General features: G+C 46.1%; 2 protein-coding genes across 4 annotated transcripts; both read right to left on the bottom strand.

Annotated features, from left to right (window-relative positions):
- Nucleotides 1-106: 106 nt before the first annotated feature.
- GZF1 (GDNF inducible zinc finger protein 1) lies at nt 107-13,124 on the bottom strand. 2 transcript variants are annotated; one of them, XM_037405371.1, is made up of 6 exons: nt 13,025-13,124; nt 7,495-8,861; nt 5,495-5,589; nt 4,298-4,465; nt 3,010-3,167; nt 107-2,495 (listed from the first exon to the last, which is right to left on the bottom strand). In XM_037405371.1, the coding sequence occupies exons 2-6, from the start codon at nt 8,838-8,840 to the stop codon at nt 2,139-2,141; spliced, it is 2,124 nt and encodes a 707-aa protein (XP_037261268.1). In that variant the 5' UTR covers nt 8,841-8,861; nt 13,025-13,124; the 3' UTR covers nt 107-2,138. The 2 variants fall into 2 exon arrangements, with proteins under 2 accessions (XP_037261268.1, XP_037261267.1); XM_037405370.1 differs by lacking the exon at nt 13,025-13,124 and adding an exon at nt 12,310-12,432.
- Nucleotides 12,593-25,715, bottom strand: LOC119156051 (GDNF-inducible zinc finger protein 1-like). 2 transcript variants are annotated; one of them, XM_037405368.1, is made up of 7 exons: nt 25,662-25,715; nt 18,697-19,986; nt 16,646-17,578; nt 15,003-15,097; nt 14,605-14,772; nt 13,944-14,101; nt 12,593-13,166 (listed from the first exon to the last, which is right to left on the bottom strand). In XM_037405368.1, the coding sequence occupies exons 2-7, from the start codon at nt 19,983-19,985 to the stop codon at nt 12,921-12,923; spliced, it is 2,889 nt and encodes a 962-aa protein (XP_037261265.1). In that variant the 5' UTR covers nt 19,986; nt 25,662-25,715; the 3' UTR covers nt 12,593-12,920. The 2 variants fall into 2 exon arrangements, with proteins under 2 accessions (XP_037261265.1, XP_037261266.1); XM_037405369.1 differs by lacking the exon at nt 25,662-25,715 and adding an exon at nt 25,170-25,548.
- Between the last annotated feature and the right edge of the window lie 223 nt (nt 25,716-25,938).

Below are 25,938 nucleotides of genomic sequence, written 5' to 3'. Positions count from 1 at the left end.
GGCATCTCTGGCAGGGCCTAGTTAGGATGTGGCGCGCTCGCAGCAACAAGGGCCTGTATGTATAGAAACATGCCATACAATCATCAAATCACTGCCAGGGTCAGTCTTAATGAAGGTTTCAATATTTTAATAAGAACAGTTCATACGAGTAACTCACTTCCGTACATTCATGGAGTACAAAAGTTTCCCTGGCTACAGGTACTAATGCTCAGGCTTTAAATATATCTACAAACTCCTGACACTGGTCATGGGGAATACTGAGCTTCGACAGGAACCGCCTGCTTGAATAAATATTTCAAATATAACCTCTTGGAAATGTTATCTTTTAAAAAAATTCCCTTTCTATAGATTAAGTTATGATTCCATGGTAACGCATCAGACATCCCTTTAAGGTCCAAAAATAGCTCTGTGCCACAGTCTAGGTATCGTTATTGCTTTGCCAACCCCTAAGCCTTGGAACGGGCCTCAGCAAGGCCTGATTGTGCTTACCTTTACACTGCTGCAGTCGTTCCGTGTTTCTCACAGCTTCAGCTGAGAGAGCTTCTGTGGAAATACTACACTAACAGCAAAATGAAGAGAAACGGGAAAATGACTCTGAAAAGCTCCATTTTTAAATGGTGGCGCTAGGATGTGATCCCCAGTTTTGAAGCATTAGCCATACAAGCAAGCTGCAATTAGATTAGGATGAATTAAGATAAAGCGCAATTCTTGCAGAGACTGGGGCTGCTGCAGCAGGCTGTGTGACCTTGCAGTCACCCAAGTCACAGCTGGGACCCTCCATCCCAGTGCTGGCTTTGCCACATTCCCTTATTTAAAACAAAGGCGCAGTGCCAGGGTTTTCTATTACAATTGAGCAGCCGATGCTAATGGGGAAAAGCCTCATACCCTTGCCCCGCCCCGCTGGGGACAGTGAAACCCACAGCAGCCTAGAACTGCTGTTCAGAGCCCAACCCCGTCTTACTCACAAGGTCTGCGCCACCTGGGAGACAAAGGCCTGAACCCCTTGAATAGTCCGCCACGTTTTTCACTTGGTTGCATCTTTCTATGCCATTAGTCAAACGCACCCGGCCTGTCTCCTGTGTGTAGCTGGGTTTACCACTGGAGACTCTTGCGCTGGTGGAATTCCCCGTAGCAAGTCCGCAGCAAAACAGTAAGAGGTTTTTTCCCCACCAGAGCAGTGGGTAATTTAGAAGCAGGTCTGCAGTTCTGAGCAGCAGCAGTGTTTGAGCCACGGTGGAGAAAAGTGCGCTGCTGACCTATCTGAACCAGCAGAAAACGGCTCGGGTACAAGAGGAGAACGCCGTAAGCTGTCTTCCTACACCAGCCTTCCCAGCATCACTGAGGTACTACCTCTCACAGACATTTTTACCAAAGATGTTTTAGTCTTAATTGCCACGTTATATGTAAGCTGGAGCCGTTAGAACATGGAGACTGAATGCAAGTGTCAAACTGCGCCAGGTTTCAGGGAAATGTAACCACCACCGCCCCTACAGATGCAGCACTTGGATCCCACCTGCCCCTTCTGCTACTAGAGAATCGAGACTCCAGGTCTTTCCGAAGCTTGCTCCCACTCATATTCCCAAGGAGTGAGCTGGCTCACTGCTTGGATCTTTGGCAAAAGCAGAGAGAAACCAACACTTCCTGAAAAGCCACTTAGTACAAATTAAATTTTACGTATCAATTCCCGCTAAGGGAAAACGCAATTAATTCCGCTAAGCTACTAGGCTGAGAAACACAACATAATTTCTCTTGATTGTACGCGTGTCATCAAATCAACTGGAAATCACATTCACACCTTCTTTATAACCTACCCAAATACAGGTACTTCCTTTCAGTACAGGCCAGCTAGAGCAAAGGAGCTGAGCTACACAATAAAAAAATAAAAAAAGTTTATTTGTCGGAAATAAACTTACTGGGACCTCTGCCTCCTCTTCCACTGCCCTGCTGTGGTGCTACTCTGCCCTGCCTTCAGGAGATGGAGCTGTATGTGTTGGAGGCAGGTAATGAATTTTCAGAGGAAATTCTGGAAATCCAGTGCCTGCTTCCTTGTAGCTTCCCCTAGTTCCCTCAGTAGGCTACCGGCAAAGTCAAAGGACTATACAAAGGGTGCAGCTTAAACTGGATTTGTAAATACCAAATTATTCCATATTCACCAGAGCATGAAGCTGTGGCTGCATAGCATCTGTCTGTGTCTGCAGCACTGTCAGCTCACTTAGAGTGGTGGCTATAAGGGCCTCCTGTGGCCCTGGAGTCCCGTCTGACTTACAGTCTGTTCCCGTGGTAGAACTGCTGTCGTGCAGTGCAGTCACGCTCCCCGCAACGGCAGTCAAGTTTTGATAGTGGCTGTTCTCGGAGAAAGACAGCAGCTTCTCGGGTATTTTAGGTGACACATCATATTCTTCATCGGGAAGCTCTGTTTTGTGACCTTCATCATTCTTAGATGCTCCTTCGACAATGACAAGGAAGGACTTCCAGGGTGTGTTTTTATCATGTATCTGGGAAAAAAAAAATAAAAAGAACCAGATGACAGTCTAGGAGGCAAAAGCTCAATGCTGGTCAAAAAGATCTCCACGTTGTCATCCCACATAACTATCCCAGAACTAGGTTGGTATACATCCATGCACTAATCTGTGTCCCTGGTGAGCTTCCCCTTTTCACACAGCATCTACCTGGTCCAGCAGAGAGCCTGGCCCAGAAAGCGAATCCTGTCACCTGCCAGTGGCACGGGGAACGTGCTCAGAGGTCACAGAACAAATCTGTGCCTCTGAACAGTCCTCAGGCGTGACCTACATGGGCTGTGCCACAATGGATTAAGCACAGCTTCACTGTGGCCTCAGGACTGCACACAAACCATGTGAGTATCTCAACACCAAACGCCACGCCAGAGAGCAGGACGCGCTAAACCCAGCAAAAACCACACAGGAACTGCCCTCCAGGCCCGAGAGGTGCTGACGGGTCAGTACGTGGCCGCAGAGGAAGGTTCTCGTAAGTGGGCTGGCAGGCTCTTACCGAAGTGTGCCGCCGGAGGGTGGACTTGTCGGTGAAAGTTCGCCCGCAGGCATTGCACATGAACGGCTTCTCCCCAGTGTGTATGCGATGGTGACGCTGCAGCGCATTCAGCTGCGTGAACTGCTTACCGCACTGGTCACAGCAGTAGGGTCGCTCACCTGAAAGCAGAGCGCAGCGTTAGAGTGGTGATGTTGGGGTATTACGAGCTCTGCTCACTGGGGAACCCCCGTACTTTGTGCAATGGTAATACACACACAAGCATCTTCAGGAAAAAACCACGATGTTTTCAGAATTCTCACAGTCAGGTAACGGACGCATCTGAAATAAGCAGATACTTGACAGAGTAAGGGCTAGACCCACAGCCTGCATAAATCTGTACAGCCACTGAAGCCTCCACGTATTTTCCACCAGCAACTGAAGTCTTGCCCAGAATGCAAGTTTTCCTATTTACAAGGTACATTCTGTAAGCATGAACACCAGAGCTGCCCATAACACATCATACTGCTGTATTCTCTGTGTTATCAAACACTTTTTGAAACAACCACCTTTACTCCTTCCTTGGTTAGGGTAAGAAAAGATACCAGAAAACTTGCTGACAGATGCAAGTGGCATCACAGAAAAAGAGATGATATTCCAGAACAGGAAAAACCCGCCAACATCAGCGCTGCCATGCCAGTGTCCCCTGGTCCCCCTCAGTAATGCCACACTAGACACGGAGAGGCATGGAAGGCACGGCAACAGAACAGGGATTTCATTAACACCGAGAACAGTGGCAAGGACACTTCCTAGGGGGTGGCACGGGATAAGCAAGCATATTTATTATGTGATGAAAGCAAGACCATCATTTGCAACCTACAGTATTGCTGAATAACAGGGACTAGAGCAGGTAAGAAAAACTTAAGAACAGACACTGAAGAGTAGATCCAAGGAGGAGAGAATGCAAACATGAGAAGTGGGCAAGAACGCAATCAGCACTCCGCAGCGCTTTGCTCAGAGCCAAACCAGACATAGTCCTTTGGTCACTAATAATCCTGGCGGCATTCTTAACAATGCACTTCCAGCTCTTGGAAGTGTTTCAGAGAACTGCTGTAACTTGGTGAGAAGCGCAGGGGGCACCAGAAGCAGATGAAAAGAACGTGACGCACCAAGAATCAAAATACACGCACAGGGTAGGAATTAAAGTACTGGGAAATCCTAGTTGAGACACTCCCTGTCCAAATCATGCAAGCGTGAGAGCTACGTCTTTAAATCGTGGTGGTTTGTTTCAAACAAAAAGAGCTCCTCCTACCTGTGTGAACTTTTATATGTTGGTACAGCGAGTTCCTCTGTGCAAACGTTCTGAAGCAAACTTCACATTTGAATGGTTTGGATCCCGTATGGATTCTGTTATGGTGTTTCAGGTACTCCTTAGAGGCAAAGCTCTTCCCGCACGTTTCGCACATGAAAGGCCTTTCCCCTGCAGCGAGGGTGAAAAGGAGAATTACACCCATGTAGTGTTTCAGAACACTATTAAACATCACATGCAAAACCCAAACGCCATTAGACACACAACGAAGCACATGCCAGCCTCACAAAAGGATCTGTGTGGGCCACAGCAGCGATCTCTGCGTATGGCACAGAGCTTGCCTCCCAGAAACCTGCACAAAACCCTCCACAGCGTGAGGGCAACCGCACCCATCCCACAGCACGCCGACAGCGCTGCGCAGTGCACGAGCAGCCCAGGGAGATCTGCAGCTAGCTAGCAGCTTCTTGCCGCCTTGGGAGCATTCTGGCTTACTTTCATCATAACCATGAGGCTGCATGCCTCTGGTGCAAGGCCTCCACCTGCCAGCAGCACATTTTAGTTACACGCATCTTGCTGAGTGTGCCTGGAATTCTGTTTCATTGTCATTTGAAGGTTTTCTGCTGCCCACATTTAGTTACGAGTTACTGGCAGAAGGCAGACCTTTCTAAGGCAGGTCAGTTGAAAGATGCCGCTGTACCACACACAACTCGCAGGAGGTACAAAGGGTCGATTCAAAACACCAATTTATACTACAAAGGATACCTGGGAGAAGGACACGTGCTTTCAAAAAGATTTCTTTGCAGATCAGGATAAGCCAAGACAGCTGTTTTTTATTCCTTGGCTAACTGTTCCAGATTCATAGAGAAATCATTTTTCTCTTAAGAATTCAACTGCACCTTTTATTGATGACAGATCTGTGGACACTGAAGGCTATTCAAAGCAGCCCCAGTCCATGCCTCAGATGGCGGAGCCCAGCCAGATGGGAACGCCGCCTTTTCTCTTTAATCAGCTCCTTTTACTCTCTCTGCTGTCTGCCTATCCAGCTATAGGAACCTTTCTCAGTAAAATCACGCCTAGGGATGAGAACATCTGATTTTATATAAAAAACGACAAGAAAAAAGCATTTTCTGAATGAAATTAAGGTCTGGTTTCACTGCAGGCCTCCTCCTACACGTAGTACATCACAAAAGCAAGCCTTACCTGTGTGACATCGTTTGTGATATATAAGCATGTGATTCTGCGTGAACCTGGCACCACATTCATCACAGACAAAAGGTTTTTCACCAGTATGGATTCTGAAATGAGAAGGCAACATTAAAGCACCAAGGTATACCTCCTTCCTCTGCAGCACAACGCAAGCTGTCTTTACTCTGTGGCTGTTCTCTGAAGAGTGACCGTATGCCTGCACAAGACTTTCCTGTCTTTTAAAAAATACCTTCAGCTGGGCCAAAATCTGCGTGGTGGTTTCTGCAGTGCTGCTTTCATCGCTCAATCATGTGTGTGCTGCATGATCAAGGCCAGATCCCAAAATTTCTTTAGGGTAAAACCAAATTTTTAAATTAAAAATTAAGTAACGTGTAGAAAACTTGTATCCAGATAGACTGAAATAAAAATGTAACGGTCTTCTGGGATCTGAAGGAAAGCAGCTATCTTTATATTGCTAACGCTATTAATAAAACCCTCCACACAGAACACGAGCGACGTGTCCCCTGGCATGCTGCTCTTGCCAGGCCAACACACAGAGTCACTGGCTACCCTGGAACAAGTGGCACCCAAGGAGCAGATTAAAGATGTCACTTTTACACAGTCAGTTTTCTTGCTGTCACCCCAAGCTGTGGCATCACCTCCTGAGGAAGGCTGTGTGTACAAGAAGGGCAGTTCACTATTTTGCTTAGATTTTTGCATGCATCAGGGCTCTTTTGAATAGCGCTGCAGGAATGCAGCCAGCACAAGTCAGTTTTCACGGTGATATACATCAACAGGAAGAGCACAGATGTAAAAATACACACAAAAAAGATGAGAAATTCCCACCACAGACTGTCATGATACACGAATTAGAACAGCACTGAATTTCCAGCATTCAACAAGCTTACTATGTAGTCATAGTGGTACACAGTGGAGGAGGAACTCCCCTTCTGCCAAAAAATAATTTTTAAGCAGTACAAAGCAGTTCCTTGCGGTTAGGAAAGGACACATGCTGAAAGAGAGATTCCATACCCCTGCATCAGCAATAACACCACAGCAGTGCTCCCCTTCTGGACGTGGTTTGTACCACTGGGAGTAAACCCACTGACTTCAAAAGGGGCGGTGAAAGAAAGCAAAAGCTAACGAACCCTTCGACCTCGCAGGGAATGCCACCAGGGAACACACTGACACTACTGTGTTCCTTTCGTGGATCAGAGTAGTAGTACTTAGGGATATTTCTTCTATACCTCCCTCTCCATGCTTACTCCCTGGCTCTAATCTCAACTTTGGTTGCAGATGACCCCTGTGGCAGACTGATCAAAGCAGGCTAAAGCCCGTAACAGCTATAATGTTTGCCTTGATAAAAATGTCTCTCCCCTGACCTTTCAAGACCATGCATTTGCACCTCCACCTTTGGGTCTCACTGCAATATAAGCACTACAACTGATTTCACTAGCTCCGCGTGGGTTTCCTCAGTGCTTCACTCACCTCCAGACGGTGACGTGTCAGCCTCTTTCTAGGCACATTATCGGTTGTTTTCTAAGCTTAGGACCCAAATTGGGCACTCTTCAATGTAATGCATGACCAAATATTTTTAGAATATTTTCATGCTTATTGCATAACATTATTCTATTGACTAAAGAGGCATCAAATTAGCAGAAATAATTCTAGCCCTAATCCTACAAATAATTCCGCACGGGGGTTGCTTTTCTCATGTGAAACGTCCCACTGACTCTTAATACTCTACTCCCATGGGAAAAGTTAACCGTGCCCTTTGGCAGCAGCAGGCCTCGACCCACGCACCCCTATTTCGGCTTAAAGAAAATGACAGCAACTCACTTAACCCAAAAAGCAGGGAAGAAAAAAAAAGAAAAGAGATCTGAAAAAAGGAAATACGGACACTTTCCAGTCAGTCACGTTTTACATCCCCACTTCACTTGAAGGCCCAAGGTGTGTTCCAGGGGATTCTGCTTCTCCCCCCAGAATCTAACAAGGCCAGTTAAGTCTGTTCATACCTCATGTGTGTTTTAAGTGCAGAAGGCTGAGAAAATTTAGCCTCACACTCTGTGCACCCATAAGGCTTGTCGCCTGTATGCGTCCTTTCATGGAGCCTCAAGGCAGTTTTGGAGCTCAACCCCTTTCCACACTGTTGGCACTGATGACGCTCCCCACCACCCTCATGAACCTGGAGAATGTGCCTCTTGACGTCCTTCTTCCTCTTGAACTTCTTACCGCAGAGCTCACAAGGGAAGTGGCGCTCACTGCTGTGGACATGGCGCTGATGGCTTTTTAGGTTGCACCGGTTGGCAAAGGTCTGACTGCAGGTTTCACACCGATAAATGATTTCAGCTGCAATGCCGTGGCTGTGCTTTATGTGCTTGAGAAAACTTTTCTCATAGAGGAATTCCTTCTCGCATGTGCTGCACTTGAAGTTACTGCCTCGTTTCTTTTTATCCTCTTCAGATTTTTTCAGGTTTTCTTCCAATTCAAAGTTGCCATCGCATTCTTCGCTTTCAGGTTTGATGCTGTTCTCCGCTTGCTCCTCCTCTCTCTCCATGTCACACATATCCTGATCTTGAGGATATTTGTTTTCTTCAACAGCAACCTCTGCATTCTTCTGCTGCTCTCTCAGCCGCCTTGTGTATTTCTTCTTTGGGATTTCCACAAATATTTTCCTCCCAGCTAGTCTCCCACTCGCCCTTCTGATTTTGGCATAAGGAGGCTTCATCATTTCCTTCTTTTTGTCTGTTTTCTCTTTTGATTTGGTAACTGGCATCTCAGGAGATGCTGCGTTGCTGGGCCTGTCTACTGGCGAATCTGGAGGATCCAGAGGACAGTCTGCCTGGTCTGCTTCTGCCACAGCAGCTCCTTTGGACTCGAGCAAAATGCTTGGCTGGGCCGTGCTCTCTTCCTCGGAGTTCTGTGATTCTGAGAAGTTTTGCAACTCCAACAGCACTGACTCAAGCATCTGCTTCTTCAACTGAAAGCAGGTTTCTGAGAGGTCCAAACACTTCAGCTTTTCGGCTATTTCCAGCATACGCTGCACTCTGTCTTCTTCCACTTCTACCTTAGCAGTATACACAAACTCAAGAAACGAAGCAAAATCGGCAACCTGGACCTCGTTCAGGAACACGTTGGTCCTTGGGCCATCCATGCCCTTCTCATTAAGGAACACCTCCTTGAAAAATTTGCTTGTTGCTGCCAATACGGCCTTGTGAGCAACAAACTCTGCCCTGACGCCTTGATATTCCACGCTGACTGTCACATCGCAGAGGTGGCCCAGGAGACGCAGCTGATGCATTTCATTCAGCAGGTTGATAGGGGAGGACTTGGATTCCAATAAAACTGCATTACTTTCCATCTTTCTTCTCTCTGCAAAAAGCTGTTAACAACACTGCATGTTAGTTATTTGCATGGAAGCTAACAAAACTCAAAGGTTTCAACGGCCAAAAGTCATGTCCAGACTTCTGAGAGTGCTTCACTTCAGATTTAAGCACTTCAGGTAATTGAGCTCAGGAGACCAGACTTTTACAGAAGCTTTGCGAAAAGTCTGGCTAGAAGCGCAGATTTCAGAAAGCGTCACCATGAGCAGTCATATCTAAACCCATACCACCAGTCATCCACAGGGATTTCTCTGAAGTTCATTTAAGTTTAAATCTCAACTGTAATTTTTCCTAGAACACCACAGACTATTAGAACCTGCAACAGGGATGAAGCAACCAGAGAAAGATCAAAAGAAATGTTCTTATTAAGGCATGTGGAATCAAGAAATTATTCTCCCTCTTAATCAGGCAGTAAGAGAAAGGTAAGATTAAGTAAAAGTTAACTGCAATCCTAAATAAACACTTCTTTAAACAGGCTTTTGAGATAAGACTTTTAAACAAGACTCGGATAAAATTCCAAATGCTTAACCGACCAAAGCAAAGGAGACCATGTAATCATATTTGCAAATTGTAAACCTAAGAAATCATTAAAAAATCCCCAAAGTGTTTTCTTTTCTAAAATATTCATCACTCAAAATGGATTTACACCCTTTAAATTTTGTAAGGCTGCAAATGGGCATTCAAGGGCTTCACAATTTCCACTACCCTTTACCTTCAGGTTATGTCCTATTTCCTAGTAATGTTTTAAGCTGCTCCAAAATTCTCAAAAGAACTGAGGTGTGGTGGGTTTTTTTTAAAAGGTTTGATCCCAGAAGAAACAATATTTCTATGAACTCTGAAGACACTCTGAGCAATACCCCCCGTGCAATCTATCTCGCTTTCCTGTGTTCCTAACTACTATGTATGCATGCATTTTGAATCTGAAAAATTTCTTTCTGCTTCCTGAAAGTTAACTAAGGTTTCTTTCTTCATGCTCAGGTACAGTAGACTTGCAGTCTTTTATACACAAAACACCAGAAATCTTGCTCAGGAAGGTAAATTAAAAAAAAAAAAAAACAAACAAAAAACGTGTACAAATGGAACAAAATTTGTATTAATATAACAGTAAGGAAACCATATTAAACAGGAAAGAGACACAAGAATAATATTCATCGCATCAGAAGGAGGCTCCTTCTCTTCCAATAGAGCTATAAACTCAAATTTTTAGTCTACACTCATTCCAACAAACCAAAAGTTAGACTAGCATCCCAATACAATTTCCTGTTAAAACCATCTTGATAAAATATTTTCAAGAAAACCGTAAAATGAAGAGCTATAATCTCCACCAATCTGTGCAGTTTGGCAGCAGCTGTGTAAAACGAGTGCTTTGTGAACTTAATACTACGCAAGGCAAAAAGCCCCAGGGAGCCTTTGCCCCAAGGTGTTTACAAGTAAGGTAGGCAGGACGTGAGGGAAGTAGAATCATTTCCCCAACCTCATGCAACAAGCAAGTGGGAGAACAGCAAACAGAATCCACTGTGGGCACCCAAACCCCTTCCTTAGGTTCTATGGAAAAAGATTATTCTCAGAACGAAACTTTCCCATTTCCTAGCTTTTGAATCTTCAGCTCAGTCAGCTTACTATTAAGATTTAAATAGTTCTATTAACATTATTCTAACAAATACCTAAACCCCACTGTTACTTTTACTACACCTAAACCAAAAGACCTAGAAAGGGGATAAAGAATCGCCTGTGCCAGCTCAGAGCTCAACAGGCATCTCAAAACATTGTCCACTTTTACAAGCAAACCCCAATGCTGCACTTCAGTTTTGATAGAAATTTTATATGAATGAGAATGACATGATTTGACTCCTGACTGAAAGGCTGACTCAAAGAAGCATAAAAGATCATGTTTAAACTTTGCTTCCCTTTCTCCACACTCTGCGATTTTTTTCTCAGTTATACGACACATTGGCACCCCAAGTATGCAAGGATGAATTAAGCAAAGACTCTCTGAATGCTTTATCTGAAATAATCAATATCAAAACATAACTTTTCCTCCTCAATAACAATTATTTTTGAACGACTCATCCTGTCATTTCACAACTATCCATCTATTTTCCATTTGATCGCACGGCAAAACTGTGGTCATGTGTAGACAACAGCAATCCCCAGCAGGAAACAAGAACCCAAACCACAAACTTCTCCCACTGGGGTGAATGAGCTCATAAATACTCAACGAGCCGTTCGTTTCAGGAGCTGACCACAGGCGCATGTGTTAACAGACACATTGTGCCAATTCCTTTTTTCTTAGGGCTGCAAAGCAGAAACCTCCTGTTCTTCCCTCCATAGTATTTGCAGAATCAAAAGCCACTATGAAAACACATCGCTTGCTCTCTTTGCTAGCCTCCCGCTGGTTTTGAGTTTGTTCAGAGGAGCATTAATCCAACATGTACAGTAAGATACGTTGCGCCATGAAGGCCTTTCATTGTGAAGGCTTACCACTCCTCTGGCAAGTATACTGAGCTGCTGAGCACTGGGCTGGCAAAGCATCTTCAAGAGAAGTAAGCCATGTTCACCTCAAAAAAGACAGAGCCCGAAGATCTGCAGACTGAGCCTGCTCACTAGGACTAGCCTGTCAGAACCTAGATGCAAATAAAAGCAACTCTTGCATAAGGTCAGTCATTCATCACGCACATGAACGCGTCCCCTCCCAGTGGCAAACCTAGCTGGAGAGATAAAAAGAGGTAAAAAGAGCCAGCCAGATTTCACAGATTGTGGACCCGCAAGCTTGTCTGTTCTCCTGCACCAGCAATTCCACAGGGTCTATTAAGAGGCATTACTGCTAGCACCACCCCGCCCCATTCCGGATTGCTCCCACCACCGAAGCTGCAATAACGGTGCCACAGCAACGGGCACCGCCTGCAGGGCGCAGGCAGAAGCCCTGTGAAGCAGAGGCCGGCGCGCTGCAGCAGACACCCCGCACGCCGCCTAGGTGCCAGGCCTGCGCACCCCAAGAGCCGCCAGCCTCTGTGAGCGCAGGGGCAACTCGGAGCCGCACACCGACCCCAGCCCAGGCCGGGGGGCCCTGCATGGCAGGACGGGGCGCCGCTGTGTGCCCCCCCCCCCCCAGCTCACACGACAAGGCCCGCCAGCCCCTCTCCTCTGCGGGCTGGTTCCTCGGCCGCCCCGCCTGCCCCGGCGGCCCGAGGGCGGCCGCACGCGTCCGCGGCCAGCAGAGCGGGCAGGAGTCCCCGAGGTAACGGGGAGCGGGTGCCCCGCCGGCCGCTCGCCCCCAGCGCAGGCAACGAGGCTACTGAGGGCGATCCCGCCGCCCCGGCTCCCTCCCCACGGCGGCGGCGGGGCGGGGAGCTGCTCCCGGCGCAGGGGAGGGCGGGCGGCCGCGAGGGGGAGGCTGTCGGGCACGGGCCGGGGCAGGCAGCCCGCCCCGCCGCCGGCCGCACTCACCGGCAGCCCCGCCGGCCCCGCAGGCGGAGCGGGCCGCGCCGCTCCTCAGCTCACGGCTCCGGGCGGCGGCCGGAAGCTGCGCGCCCCGGCCCTGACAACGGCCCCGGCGGGGCGCGGCCGTGACGCGCGGGAAGTGGCGTCAGTGCTGCGACCCCCGTTGCTCGGCAGCGCGGCCCGGCGGGGCCCGGGCCGGGACCCCACGTTCCTGGGTGTTGCTCAGCGCATCACCGGGTCTCTGCGGTCCGATCTGTGCGAACGAATCAGCTACGGGATGGAGGGCCGCTTACGTCATGAGCGCATCTTTATTTAAAGCCCCAGGCCAGGACCGGCCAGCGCCCTGCCCCAGGCCGGCCGCCGCGCAGAGGTACCCCACGGTGTGCTCGGGCACTACAAACCAGAAACCCGGTACGGATCTAAACTCTACCTGGCATAAACACTGCGAAGTGGAACTACAGCTCCCTTCTCTGCCTGCAGTGCCTGTAACTCCGGCTCACCTGCACAAAGCCACCGCTGCACTGCAGAGGGTGACGAGGCAGCCGCAATTAACACTTGAGACAATTTAGCCTGGTACGACCTGGAGAGACCGCACGGTCTTCTGGCGGTAATTGACTCTACAAGTAAAGAAGGGAGCGATCGGTGTCTTCTGAGTTACTAACGCCAGATGGCACATGTTCTACTTTTTTACGAATAATGCTTTCAGGTTTATAAAGTTTACCTTGGTCAACCGACCAAATTTCTGGCACAGAGTCTTCACCCATACAGGCTTCTGAGAACGTTTCTATTTTGGACCAGTTATGGTCCTTTTTGGTCGTCAGATCTATTAAGAAACTCCTCCAGTGAGCATTCCGGTCGTGAATCTAGAGGAGGGGAGAAAAAAAGTGGAAAACAATTACATCTGATTTTTTCCTAACAGTAACTTTAATAACTGAAGATTTAAACCAGTACAAAATCAAATAGTACTGGGGTTAACTCTGTGATACTGGGCTCAAACGCAAAAGCTGAACAAGTCTGTTTTGCCAACTATGAGCTGATTTCCTGGCTCTGCTGCTGCAGAGTGCTTCGAGAAGTGGCTAGAATTTTAGCACACAGACATATATTAACTTAAAGACTTGTAACTGGAAAAAAACCTTTACATTCTGTCTTAGCGGTCACTTCAAGGACCCAAAGGTCTCTGAGAACATGTTTCTGCTGGAAACATGTAAAATCATGTTGATCTGCAACATGAAGGTGTGATCAACCAGCATGTTGTGGCCTCTGTGGAAGAGGTTTAAGAGACTGCAGTAATATAAAATGCAGGACCCATTCCTTTTTTAAGAAAAGGATTCAATCAGTAATAAGCATTTTAAATAACCAGTCCTTTGTCACACATTTTTATAAAATCAGATTTTCCTTTTGAAGACAATTGAAGTACCTGGGAGATGACTGGTTTGACAGCCAGTAGTGGGAGCTGCTGTGCTGTCGGAGAAAAAACTGCATGCTTCAGAAATACAAGCTGTGCACAGATGGCAGATCAATCCCCCAACCCTACTATTCATCACCAATGTGAACCCTCATTAAGGCAATAAACTTTTCTCAGTAGTTAAATGTCACCACCGTGGTCTGCCTGCCACAAAGACACGCAAGGGGCAGCATACCGACACGTGTCTGCGCAAGGTGGACATGTCTGTGAAGGTTCTCTCGCAAGCTCTGCACTTGTATGGCTTTTCCCCGGTGTGAATACGCTGGTGCCGCCGCAGAGCGCCCTGCTGGGTGAACGTTTTCCCACACTGTTCGCAGAAATACGGACGGGTCTCTAAAAACAACAAGAAAAACCTAGGAAGCACAGAGTGAGAAGGCGGGTTCTTTTGGACCTGATCTCAGCAGACAAAAAGCGTAAAGGATTTTTAAAAGATCCAATATTGATAAAGCAGCGTACATGGGAGATAGATGCTTGAGGCCCCGGGTTTTAAGGTTATGTGATAGAGCAAATGCTTCTTGGCTGCAATGGAAAGCCTGAGAACAGCGCTCTGATCTTGCAAGGGGAACAGCAGCAACTACAGCCGCTCTCTGCTGTGACGTCCTTCAGCAGCACAGAACAGGCCTCAGTCTTCTGGGCAAGCACCATCCAGTATGACACAAGATGGTATCGTGCCCTGTGTAACGAGCTGTGAGCCCTGCTTCTCCCTATCACCTAATTTAAGCACCTTTTAAAAGTGGTGGTGGAATAAAACACCTCCATCCAAACTTGAAAAGTACTTCAGACCCAAGCTTGCAGTGCCAGTTATTTTCCCAGCCCCGAACAGTTTGTTTCATTACCTGCATGGACGTTACTGTGCTGGGCTAGCGAGGCTCTCAGTCCAAATGTCTTCCCACAGACCTCGCACTTGAAGGGCTTCGCACCCATGTGGCACCGTTTATGGCATTTTAAGTATTCATTGGTGGCAAAATGTTTTCCGCACACATCACATTTAAAAAGGCGCTCTCCTGAGTAAAGAGAAAAGACAGCCTGAATTCTTTCAGCAGAATTTTGTACTTCAGAGTTGGTTTTCAAATATCTTTCTATCCCTAGTAGTTCTTTCCTGGTACTTGAAGTCTCTTCTGTAAGTTACAAAAAAAATAAAAAAATAAAAATATCCCAACTAGCAATCTGTAGCAGTATAAAGGGTGGTGATAGGAGAAAGCAGGTGGAAGGAACAGAAGTGCTTAATGCCTACCTGTGTGTGTCCTTTTGTGGCCAGTGAGTTTGCCTTTATCAGCAAAACAGGCCCCGCAGTCCTCACAAATATATGGCTTTTCCCCAGTATGGGACCTAAATGAAGCAAAACACAAATGACTACTAATAAAATTAACTCTTGTAGTGCCTTCTTAAAATACTGTATTTGAAATTACATTCTACACACTACAGGCAGCATGCTTCATTTTTTAAATGAAGTGGAAAAAAGGACATTCTGCTTGCTCAGGAAATGGAATGTTCACAAGTATCGGTGCTACACTAAAGACTAAAATTCCCACGTAAGGTTTACCTCTTCCTCACTCTCGGGCACTATACAATCCAGCTTTTTTCCACAAGTTACAGCTCATGGGATCAGCATCAGAAGGCAGAAAGCAGGGAAGATGACAAGCTGCTGTTGTGCTAGAGACTGAAAGTGCATCCAGATCATCCCCAGCACAATGCCAGCAGCAGACCTCCTGGGACATCGCGGGCCAAGTTATTGCTTCTGCAATCCTTGAGCCCCACATCCTCTGCCCTGCAAACTTTTAACTGGCAAGATATTCCTATTTTTAAGACAAGAGACACTAAGGAAAGGCAGGCAGGCAGTGTTTCTGAACATGTGCTGGACACCTGATTTTAAACTAGCTCAAATCAGAGAAAGCCTGAGCCTCATGTTTGGTCTTCACACTATGCTGACTTCCCTTATTCCAACCCAAACAGTATGATGTGCAAAACCATGCATAATTTTGAGTTGTCAGGCAAAATGCTGCAAATATGAGACAGCCAGTTACCCAACATAAACCCCATGAGTCACCGTTTTGTTGCAGTCACACTGCATCTCACACGCAGTGCAGCTCTGCTGTGTTTCAGCTGACAGATTATCTTGACGATTCAGATGTTTTGCTGGTCCTGAATCAGTATACCTCAATTTTTTTTTTAAATCACTGTAAGAACACTTGGGAGACAGAGGACAGCCACTGTCCCTATTGTATGGGTCCACAGTCTTTAGTAACAGGATTTCTCTCACCTAGTTTAGCCCTCCAACAGTTAACCTCCTCTTATAAGCCATCTGCTAGGCTCTCTGTTTGGAGAAAGATGGGAAATTCCATGGCATGATTCACCCTCTCCTGGGAGAGGACACATTTAATATCGATGCCACCAGAGAGCAATTCATCCAGTCTAGCTCCACTGACTACAGAGGGAGCCCAAATAAGTCCAGGTTTTGTATTGCATACCAGAAATTAAATCCCACACTAAATGACTCGCTCAGAGTGATAAAGAGCGAGTAGGGCTCCACATCTGGGGCTCTGAGGTCCCTGAGTAATTCTCCAGCCTATGCTACTTTTCATCAGTGAAGGCCATCATCTTATGATCATCTCAAATGATTGGCTTTTGCTTACAAATCTGGACAGGGCATCTGTTTCAAAATCCCTACCAAACCTGATGCAATGACCAGATGCCAACAAAGCCTTTACGTAAAAGAATTAATCATAGACACTACAGTACAAATTGTATCCCAGTGCTCCTGTTACAAGGACATGCAAGAATGACTCAAAACTGGGAAGTTAGAAGAGGACAATGAAGTGCTGAAGTACACTGGGCATGCAGGGCGTGGTAACGGGAACAGCAGTGCTGTAGGCTGACCTGGTATGGATCTTAAGTTGTGATGGCTGAGCAAATTTTGAATGACAAATGCCACATTCGTAAGGTTTTTCTCCTGTATGTGTCCGCATATGAAACACTAGGGCTGTTCGGGAGCTGAGGATCTTCCCGCAGACAGAGCAGAGAGGGCGTTTGACTCTGCCTTCATGCTTCCGCATATAATGTGTCCTTACATCTCTCTTTCTTTTAAAAGTAGCATTGCAAAGGGTGCAGGCAAACTGCCTTTCTTCCGTGTGGACACATGCTCGATGCTCCTTCCAGCTGTTGTAACTAGCAAACGACTTGCTGCAGATGTCACACTGATAGACTTTGCCAGGCAAGCACTGATGGACATCTCTGCAGTGATCCACATACTTTTTCCGGGAAAGAAACTGCTCATTACACTTATCACATCTTATTACATAGGTGGATTTCTTATTCACCCTGCTTTTATTTACCTTCTTTAATTTAAACTCCTCATCTGATTCATGTTCTTCACCATCCTTCTCATTAGGGCATTCATCATCCTCATCATCCTCCTCAGTACAGACCTCCTCGTTATCTCTACTGTCTTCAATTTCTGAATAGCCTGCTTCGTAATCTACCTCCTCCTCGCCCTTCACACTCATTTCACCTTCATTCCCTTCTTCACTCACTTTTTCAGTTCTTGCTGCAGCTTCTTTACGTTTCCGCTTCTGTTCTTCTTGCCCATCGCCACAGTCTGCTTCGGTAACAGATGAACGCCCAGGTTCTTCCTCACAACTTTTGGCCTCTTTGTGCCTCACACGCTTTCGTTGTTCAGCCTCTGATGTCCCATCCCACGTGTCTCTGCCAGGATCTTTGTCACAGCTCGTTGCGTTTGGTCTATGGGCGGGCGGAACGACCATCCAATAAACAGGCATGAGTTTCCTCTCTTGCCCAGACCCATGGATTTTTCTGTCAAAATAAAACAAACAACAGAGCACAAATTCAGAGAGTTTAATTGTTCCAATTCAGACATGTTTGCCTTAGAGGAAGAGTTGCTTCCTTTTAATTGTTCTTCAAAACATTTAAGAAATTAACAGCATGTTTGGAGAGCTGAACAACAGGGAAATTTTGTGTAGAGTTGGACTGGATAATTGAAGAAAATATCTTAGTTCATCAAGGATGGAGCCTCTCAAGTATACATATTTGTTGTCTGACTACTAACATAGGACAGACTGTAAATTTTCCTCCAAGGCCATGATGGAAAGGATAAGAAATTATGGACTCAAACCAAGGGAAATATAGATTAAATGCCTGTATGGAAAAATAAAACATATCCCCTTGTAAGCCATCAACTTCAGCAGTTAATCCACTTACCACTGCTCAGTGCATGCAACAAGCTATGTCACTGCAATTGCAACACAACTGGAACGTTTTTTCCGCTACTGGACTGAACTACAAACAAATTTTGACATTTTTTTAAAGGGACGATGAGATCCAGCGAAAAACCACCTATCTCCTGCAACACAGAGGCAGGGTATGGTGACGTTTGACACGTACAGTAGCTTTTGCAGCTCTGAAAACTATCGTGCAATTTCAACATCTTGTTTTCAGTCAGGCAACACTTCATAAGCCCATCTGGAAGCTCACACTACCCAGCAGAACAGCATGCAGGATACTTGGCCCATGAAAACCATACTAAAAAGCTCCATACTGCCCTGATGTTTCTGAAATGGGCAGTTTCTTGTGCATTTTAAACAGATGCCAGTTCTTTTGAGGGTCCTATTAAGAAACCCAAACCTGAGGCTTCCGAAATCACCTAAGAGATCCAGTTGCACAAGTCCCCTTTGAGTCAACAGGAAACATTTGCCCACATTCCCGCTCTGGGAGACCTCAACCCACTAATCCGGACTACGAGCTTGATGAGGTCAACAGAAACAATCTGTGCCGATTTCAACACACTCCTGATCAGATCCAAGGAATTCTGAAACTAAAGCAAAGAGGACTTCAGGAATGCTTTTAGCCTGGCACCCAGAGAGAAAACACATTTCCCTGCATGCACACAGACACACACACAGAGAATGCTGTACCTTACGTGAGTATTGTAAGCAGACCTCTGAGCAAAGCTGGCAGAGCAGCGTTCACATTTGTAAGGTTTCTCCCCCGTGTGCGTTCGTATGTGAACCGTCAGGCCACACTTGGAACCGATGACCTTGTCGCAGTACGGGCAGGCCTGGGGATCCTGCTTCTTCTCATGCACCCTGCGGATATGGTCTTTTATGTCCTTCTGACGCTTAAAACTCTTGTCACAAAACACACAGGAGAAGCCCTGCTCATCGCTATGAACGGTGAGGCGGTGCTGCCGGAGGTTCTGGTGAGTGGAGAAGAGCTGCTCACACATATTGCAGCTGTACTTGACAGCCAGATGAATGTCATGCTTGAGCTCCATGTGCGACTGGTACTGCTTGGTAACACGGAATGATTCATTGCACTTCTCGCACGCAATCTGTGGCAAGACTTTTTCCATGTGCCGCGGTGTCTTCCTGCGTTCCGTTTTACTAGAAAATTTGGAAGTTAAACTGTTTTCATCTTCCCACTGCTCAGGCAGAGTGTTCCTAACTGCTATGCGGGCTTCCTTTGACTCAGTCTGACTTAGGAGAGGATGACTATTCTCATTTTCCAGACTAACGATATCCATGCCAAGTCTGTTTCTGGTATCTGCCTTGTTACATTTTGGTAGCTTTGCTGCCCTGGATTTTGGGCCTGGAAAAGCAGTGTCCTCTTGCTCCAGGCTTGCTGGTTGCCCTTCAATGAGGTCATAGCCAGCCAGCAACTTTTTATGTTTTTGCCTATCCCAAAGTTTTCTCTGCATGGGTATTGCCGCAACTTGGGAAGAGTTACTCAGTTTGCAGTTCTCCTCTTGCTGGATATGAGTCCACTGTGGCTGACCTTTCAGATGGAGGCTCAAATCTAAACCCTTCCTGCCCTCTGCTTTCACTTCTTCACAAATGTCAAGCAAATCCTTGCATTCAAGTCTTTCAGCTATTTCTTTCATCCGTTGCAGTTTTTCTGCCTCAATCTCCACTTCTGCAGTGTAAACAAACTCCAGGAAGGAGGTGAACTCTTCCGTGTAAATATCTTGCAGAGTCACTGTGCAGTTCTTCGTGTCCAACATCTCATCATGGAGGAAAAGCCCCTTGAAATAGTTGCTGGAAGCTGCCAAGACAGCTTTGTGAACCAGAAACTCCTCCTGAATTCCCAAATGTTGTGTGTGAACAGTCACATCACAGAGGTGACCGAACTGGTACAGAGAATGCAGTGCCCTCAAGAGGTTAGGAGCAGCAACCTTGGATTTCATTAGAATCTTCCTCTTCTCCATCCTGCCAGAAAAACAGACAAATGTTTGAATGCCAGCTCTCCCTTTTCAATGAGCTACTGTTTTACTTGTGTATTACATTAATCACTTAAGAAAAAGCTCAGCAGAGATCCACGTCCTCATTCCTCATTTACGAGACATAGTAAAGACCTTAAGGTTATTTCTATCAATGCAACCACCATCTGCAAACATGCTTGGTTTATTACAGTCACAGATTTAGATTTACACTCTAGGATAACTCCTCAGAGTGAATATTCTGTAGCACAGATGGTTACAGTAACAAAATAAGGGTAACAGCATTGGCCCAGTTAAATAATAAAACATTCTTCATACAAGCACTTTTCAACAGTAGAGGTCACAACCATTTATGAGCATCTTTCCCCACCCCTCTTGCACAGAGGGGGAACTGAAGTATATAGCAAGTCACTTTCGATTGTTTCCAGGCTGGTGTTGAAACAGGGCCTGTGTTTTCACAGTTGCATCAGGCTCCACACACTGTGCCAGGCATCCCCTTGTGCCAAAGCAGGGGCATAAATCTTTGGATTTGGTTTGATTTTGTTTCTGGGGTCGTCGTCCCCCCCCCGTAAACAATCAGACCTAAGGGTTAATAACGATAGTTAGCAAGCTTCTATTGTATTTGGCCACTTAAATAATATACAGGCACAAACTACTTATCTAGAAAAAGCTACTAGTTTTTTGAGGAGGCAATAGTATTTTATTTGAAAAATATCTCAAAACTGCTCCTTCTCAATCCACAAACATAGGGGCCAGAAGTTTTTTGGCATTTTCAGAAAGAACAATTTGCATTTCCCCACCACCTCTAGAGACGGACACTAGCTATCCTCACAGTGAATCTTACACCTAAGAACTCTGTGGCTTTCCTGTGTCAGCCCGCATATGACACCTACTCCACTGGAACAAGAAGTCTCATTTACCCTTGCACATAAAGGACCACAAAGATGCTGTCAACCTTCCCAAGAGGCCTTAAGATGCTCTGATCTGATCCTCTAAGCTGATACTCCTGATCCAGCAGAGTTTTTAAATGTCTGTTATTTAGCACATGCTTACAGCAGCTTTGTAACCAAGGGAAGAACATTAGGCCAAAATAAACAGAAGAATCAGCTTGTTATTGCTTAAAGGCTCTGTTTAAGCTTGGCTTGCTGTGCTTCCCTCTCACAGTAATAATGGTTGGCAGAAAATTACACCAAGCTCTGCTTTCACTTCTCATCTAAATTGTGTTTGATGTTACATTAAATACATTCCTTGCAGATATAAACTGTCTGATTAAGACGACAAATGTGCCTTCAACATAAAGTACCAGGAAGTCAAATACAATACATAGCCTAGACTGAATAGGTCTGAATAGCAAGCTTAAGAGATAGCTTTGAGAATACTCTTCCTGTTACAAGCTACTGCAGCAGAGCACCGTAGAGGACAATCATCTTCTAATCTGCAAGGCATAAATCACTCAATGCTTGGAACATCCCAAATAATTTTTAAAAACCGCATTTAAAGGTTTAAACGAATTTTCTAATGACCCCATTAAGTGCTGCTGGAGCACGTACAGCTACATTCTTAGGAAACGGACAAGATTCCTACCAGATAAAAAGGTCTGTATATTTGAGTTATGCAGAACCTCAAATACTTGTACTTAGTCTGGGCTTTGATCCCGAGTATTCGATGAGCTGCTGTGAGAAGTCCCACCCCAATCAATGGGACTGCTGGGGATCTCAGCCTTCTCACCTAACTGGTGCAGAACCTCCTCACTCCTGGACTCCTCACTAGTGGCAAATTCAAAGATGCTTACTCAGAAAAAACAAAAATATTACTATAGGAAAAATATTGAGGGAAATTAACTAAAAGAAAAAGACAAAGCCTCTGCTGAAACATCGCACAGAAGCTAGAAAGTGGGGGATGTGCAAAACAGCACTGTCTAAATTCTATCAGAAAAGGACCACTTGCACCCAGACTCCTACAAATCATCATCATGATCACCATCTCTGCCTTATGAATTCTGGCCAGTGAGCATCTTTGAAGTGCTCCCGACTCAAGATTTGCCAACTATTCCCTACCAACGATCACCAGCTACATGGAGACGTAACCCTAACAGCTCCTGCAGCAGACTTGCAGGCTGTAGGTAGAAGCACAGATCGGGGTTTAATACCTATATTCAGACCACAAATTCACAAAAGCTTCCACTTAATCTGTCCCCTGGCTTGCCCTTCTTAATGTTTTCCAACAGGATATCCTCCTTAACTTCTGTGCAGAACTGACCCCAGGGTTGCTCACCGATCAGTAGCGCTTAAAGAAATCAATGAGCAGAGCACGTGCTAATTTCCTCCAGCTCCTTTTTCAGATTGCCATCTGTGATAAATTCTCAATACATGCTCCCATGTGAGCTCTGCTAACACTAATATCTGATACTAAGCCAAATGGAGAGGCATGTTCCAACATCATCTCTTTAATTCAGCTGGTTCTAGATTAAACCAGCCCAGAAATGGTTTGCTGAAAAAGTCTTTCCACTGAAAAATGCCACAGATTCATCAATTCTCACTTTGTTTTTTCTTCAGAAAAAATGAGACTACTTTTCGTTACCATTTGAAGAGGAAGATCAAAACTGGAAATTGATCTAGTTTTCTGAAGTGGTGTTGAATATAGTTTGTTTTCATATGTTTTTACAGTTTCAGGAGGTTGAGAGTTGAACACAATGTTTTGGGGTATAAAACAGTATATAAGATTATACACCTCCCCCCCCCCCCCCCAAAAAAAAAAAAGTTCAAGTAATGAAAGTTTTCTGAGTATTTTGCTTACATTTTGGGGGTAAGGAAGAAGCTTATTACCCCCAAAGGATTAGGAAAACTATTTCCTTACTCTTTACACTTCATTACCACTTAATGACAAGAGAGATTCTTGAGGAATTCCCATGCACAGCAATGGGAATAAGGATGACAAACGTTGCAGTAAATCAGTTACTGAATCAAAGAGTAGGACATGTTTTGTTCTAATTGGAGGTTAATGTTGGCTTGCATTAACCACCAGTAAACAAATAGGAAAAATAGTGGTAACATTATTGATAGCATAAGGTTTAACTGTGTCCCTCCATTTATGAAGACAAGACAGTGTAGTCTTCATAATCCAGATTTTCACTCCCAACTGCGTCTGTAAACTAATCATTCCGAGCTGCACCCCGAGTGTTTCACTTTCCAGCACTCTTGACAGCCCAAATCTCAAAATGATTGGCACTTTCTCTCCTGCTCCACCTCAAACGCATGCCCCTAACCCAGCAGAACAAGCTCCCAACCGGTGACACAGGACAGTCACAAAGGTGGAAAAAGTGCAATGCAGCAGGAGGAGTCCACAACCCCTCTGCTATTATCTCAACCCCTCAGAAACCCTCTCAGAGCGGCTGCTGGGAGGCAGCAGGGTTCACAGCCCACTGATCACTGCGGGTCATCCTGAACCCGCTACTGCTTCTGAAACCAGGAAGCAAAGCGCAGCTGGTTTGAGGTTAACAGCTCCAATAAACAATCATTCTGCTGTACCTTGAGGCTATTTCTGAAAGCAGCAAGTTGCTGCCCTCTGAGGCATCGACTTCAATGGGAAGATTTAAATGAAAGTAACATTTTTTTCCACATATTGCATTTTGCCTGTTTGTAACTTTGTTCAGCTCTTTGACCAGTAATAAGGAAATAAATACTTTTAAAAAATTGCATGTATGTAAGATTTACAGAAAACATAATTAATTTAACAGAACCACTGCAAAAACCAAAACGTATTTCAATTCAATTACAGTTCCCGATAAGGCCACTAGAATAAGTACAACTGTTTTAAAAACTAAAGCTTAATGGTGGTTTCCAAGCTCTAAGAAGGGATTTATATGTGCTGCGTGAAGATGTTTCTAGGAAGGATGTTTCTGAAACATCTTTGCTTCTTGGACTTTCACTGTTCATACCTACTTTACAACTTCGATAGGCCAGAGCCTTATCTGGTATGATACAGTGTAGCCCTTTTGAAGTGAAGACAGCGAAGGTACACTGATACATAGACCCAATTATCTAGGGAGAAAACCCCCACAAAAAATTGAACCGCACACTTCTCAAAAATTCTGTTATTTCAGATAAATATCTCCTGCTTTTTGCAAAGTATATATTTAACCTTTGGTTGGTTGATTCTTCCCAAGCCTCTTCAATTAGATCTTAAGTTTCTCTTCAGAGAAGTGAGGAGGAAATTCTTCCTTAACTTACTTTCCCGGGAAGGCTTCCTTTAAACTCTCAAAAGCTGCATGTACATGTACAACAAAGGGTTCTGACAAGGACCAAAATGAGAATCCTTGAAGTATCAATCGTGTTAGGTGAATAAATAAGTAAATAAATATAAAGTCCTAATATGCTCTTACTTAATCATCTTTATCCTTTGCACAAATGGCCCAAGTATCTTTTTGAGGTGTTGATATGGTGTAAGAGCATATAATTGCTCCTCTTGATGCCTGGGCTATCACTTGGTAAAATAAGAACAACACAGGTAGATCGTAACAGTGGCGCGGTGCAACACCCTGGATCCTGACTGATAAAACGAACTGCTCAAGAGATCAGGTTAAACAACCAGAACTGCAGTACAACAGGCAGAATATTTAAGAGCACACAAACCTCCCTATGTAAAGGGCAATGACTCATTGTCACAGATGTGTAAGACCTAACTTCAGTCCTTAAATAAGCCATACCTGTGGTATTTTTTCTGATTTTTGCTTTTTTTCCCTGTAAAATCAGGTAACATTTACCTGTCTTAAGGTGGATTGTGATGGTAAAAATATATTAATAACAGTGAGATAAAAGGCTAACATAGGCGAAAAAGAACATTACAGGGACGTAACTGCTAGAGTTACTCAACTGAATCAATCATCTGAAAAATCGAGCTTATTCAGATAAATTCCCACAAGACGCAGATATGTAAAGTTAGGTTTGTCAGGAGACTGAGCAAACAGTAACTGCACCACCACCACCCCGCTACAGTTTCTGGCCTGCTTGTGCACTGCTGGGCAAGCTGAGGGACTGCCATCCAGAGCATCCCAATTCATCCTCCAGCACACCGCTGGACAAATTCCTCCAACAATCATTTAAAGTTGTTGGGGTCTTTTTTTAAAATGTACAGAACTCTGACTTCTGCCTTCCTAAACCCCAGGTACATTACCTGTGAGCCCCAACAGGGCTTGCCCCTCGCGTGAGGAGCTCACGGCTGGGCACGCTCGCAGGGGCACAGCGCTAACGCTTGCACCTCGCTCAATGGTGCCACGCCGCGTCACTCCTCGCACCATGGGCCACATGCAGGTGCGACCTTCTTCTGGCTTTTACCGTTTACTTTGCACGGCCAACAGATTCCTAGGCACGTCGCCGGCCCACAGCGCACAGGTACCCCCGAGCCCCGCAGGGGAACCGGACACGGCGGACATCTCCCCTGTGCTTCAGACCAGCGCAGGTCTCCTCAGGGCCTGCCGAGCCGCGGGGCAGGCCGAGGCCTCGCCGCCGCCATGCCTGCGCCTCAGGCGTCGAGGCCCGGCCTGCACCCCAAGGGCCACGGCCACCCTCCCGCCGGGCAGGGCGGTGGCAGCAGCAGCCAGGCCCCCTCCCCCGCCTCCCGGCGGCGCTTCCCCGCCGCTCCCTCAGGGCCGCCTCCCGGCCTTACCCTGCCAGGCGGGCCGCCCCGCTCCCGCCGCGCTCCGGCCCCGGGCGCAACCACCGCTCCCCCACCTGCGGAATGGTACAGCCCGAGGAAAGGGACGCCGCTGCCCGAAAGGAACATGGCCGCCACAGCGTCACCACGGCAGCCGCCTGTCTTTTGCGGCCATCTTGAGTGAGGGAGGCGGTGGGCCACGAGCGGGCAGCCATCTTGGGCGCGGGCACCGGCGGCGTTCCCGCGCTGCGTGAGGAGAGGCGCAGCTGGGCTCGGCCCGCGGGCGAAG

This window comes from Falco rusticolus, chromosome 12 (assembly GCF_015220075.1).
Source record: "Falco rusticolus isolate bFalRus1 chromosome 12, bFalRus1.pri, whole genome shotgun sequence".
Classification (NCBI taxonomy): Eukaryota; Metazoa; Chordata; class Aves; order Falconiformes; family Falconidae; genus Falco; species Falco rusticolus.
Note: the sequence above shows the minus strand (reverse complement) of the source record. Positions and strands in the feature narration are given on the sequence as shown.

Bases quoted from the DNA above. Each gene is read 5' to 3' on its own strand.
- GZF1 (XM_037405371.1), bottom strand. From the start codon at position 8,840: ATGGAAAGTAATGCAGTTTTATTGGAATCCAAGTCCTCCCCTATCAAC. The intron at 4,466-5,494 runs GTAAGGCTTGCT...CCCTCGCTGCAG, and splicing joins TCACAAACGATGTCACACAG to GGGAAAGGCCTTTCATGTGC. The intron at 2,496-3,009 runs GTAAGAGCCTGC...TTTTTTTCCCAG, and splicing joins CCCTCCGGCGGCACACTTCG to ATACATGATAAAAACACACC.
- LOC119156051 (XM_037405368.1), bottom strand. From the start codon at position 19,985: ATGGAGAAGAGGAAGATTCTAATGAAATCCAAGGTTGCTGCTCCTAAC. The intron at 14,773-15,002 runs GTAGGCATTAAG...CTCTTTACTCAG, and splicing joins CCACAAAAGGACACACACAG to GAGAGCGCCTTTTTAAATGT. The intron at 13,167-13,943 runs GTATGCTGCCCC...CCCCTCCTCTAG, and splicing joins CCTTGCGCAGACACGTGTCG to ATTCACGACCGGAATGCTCA.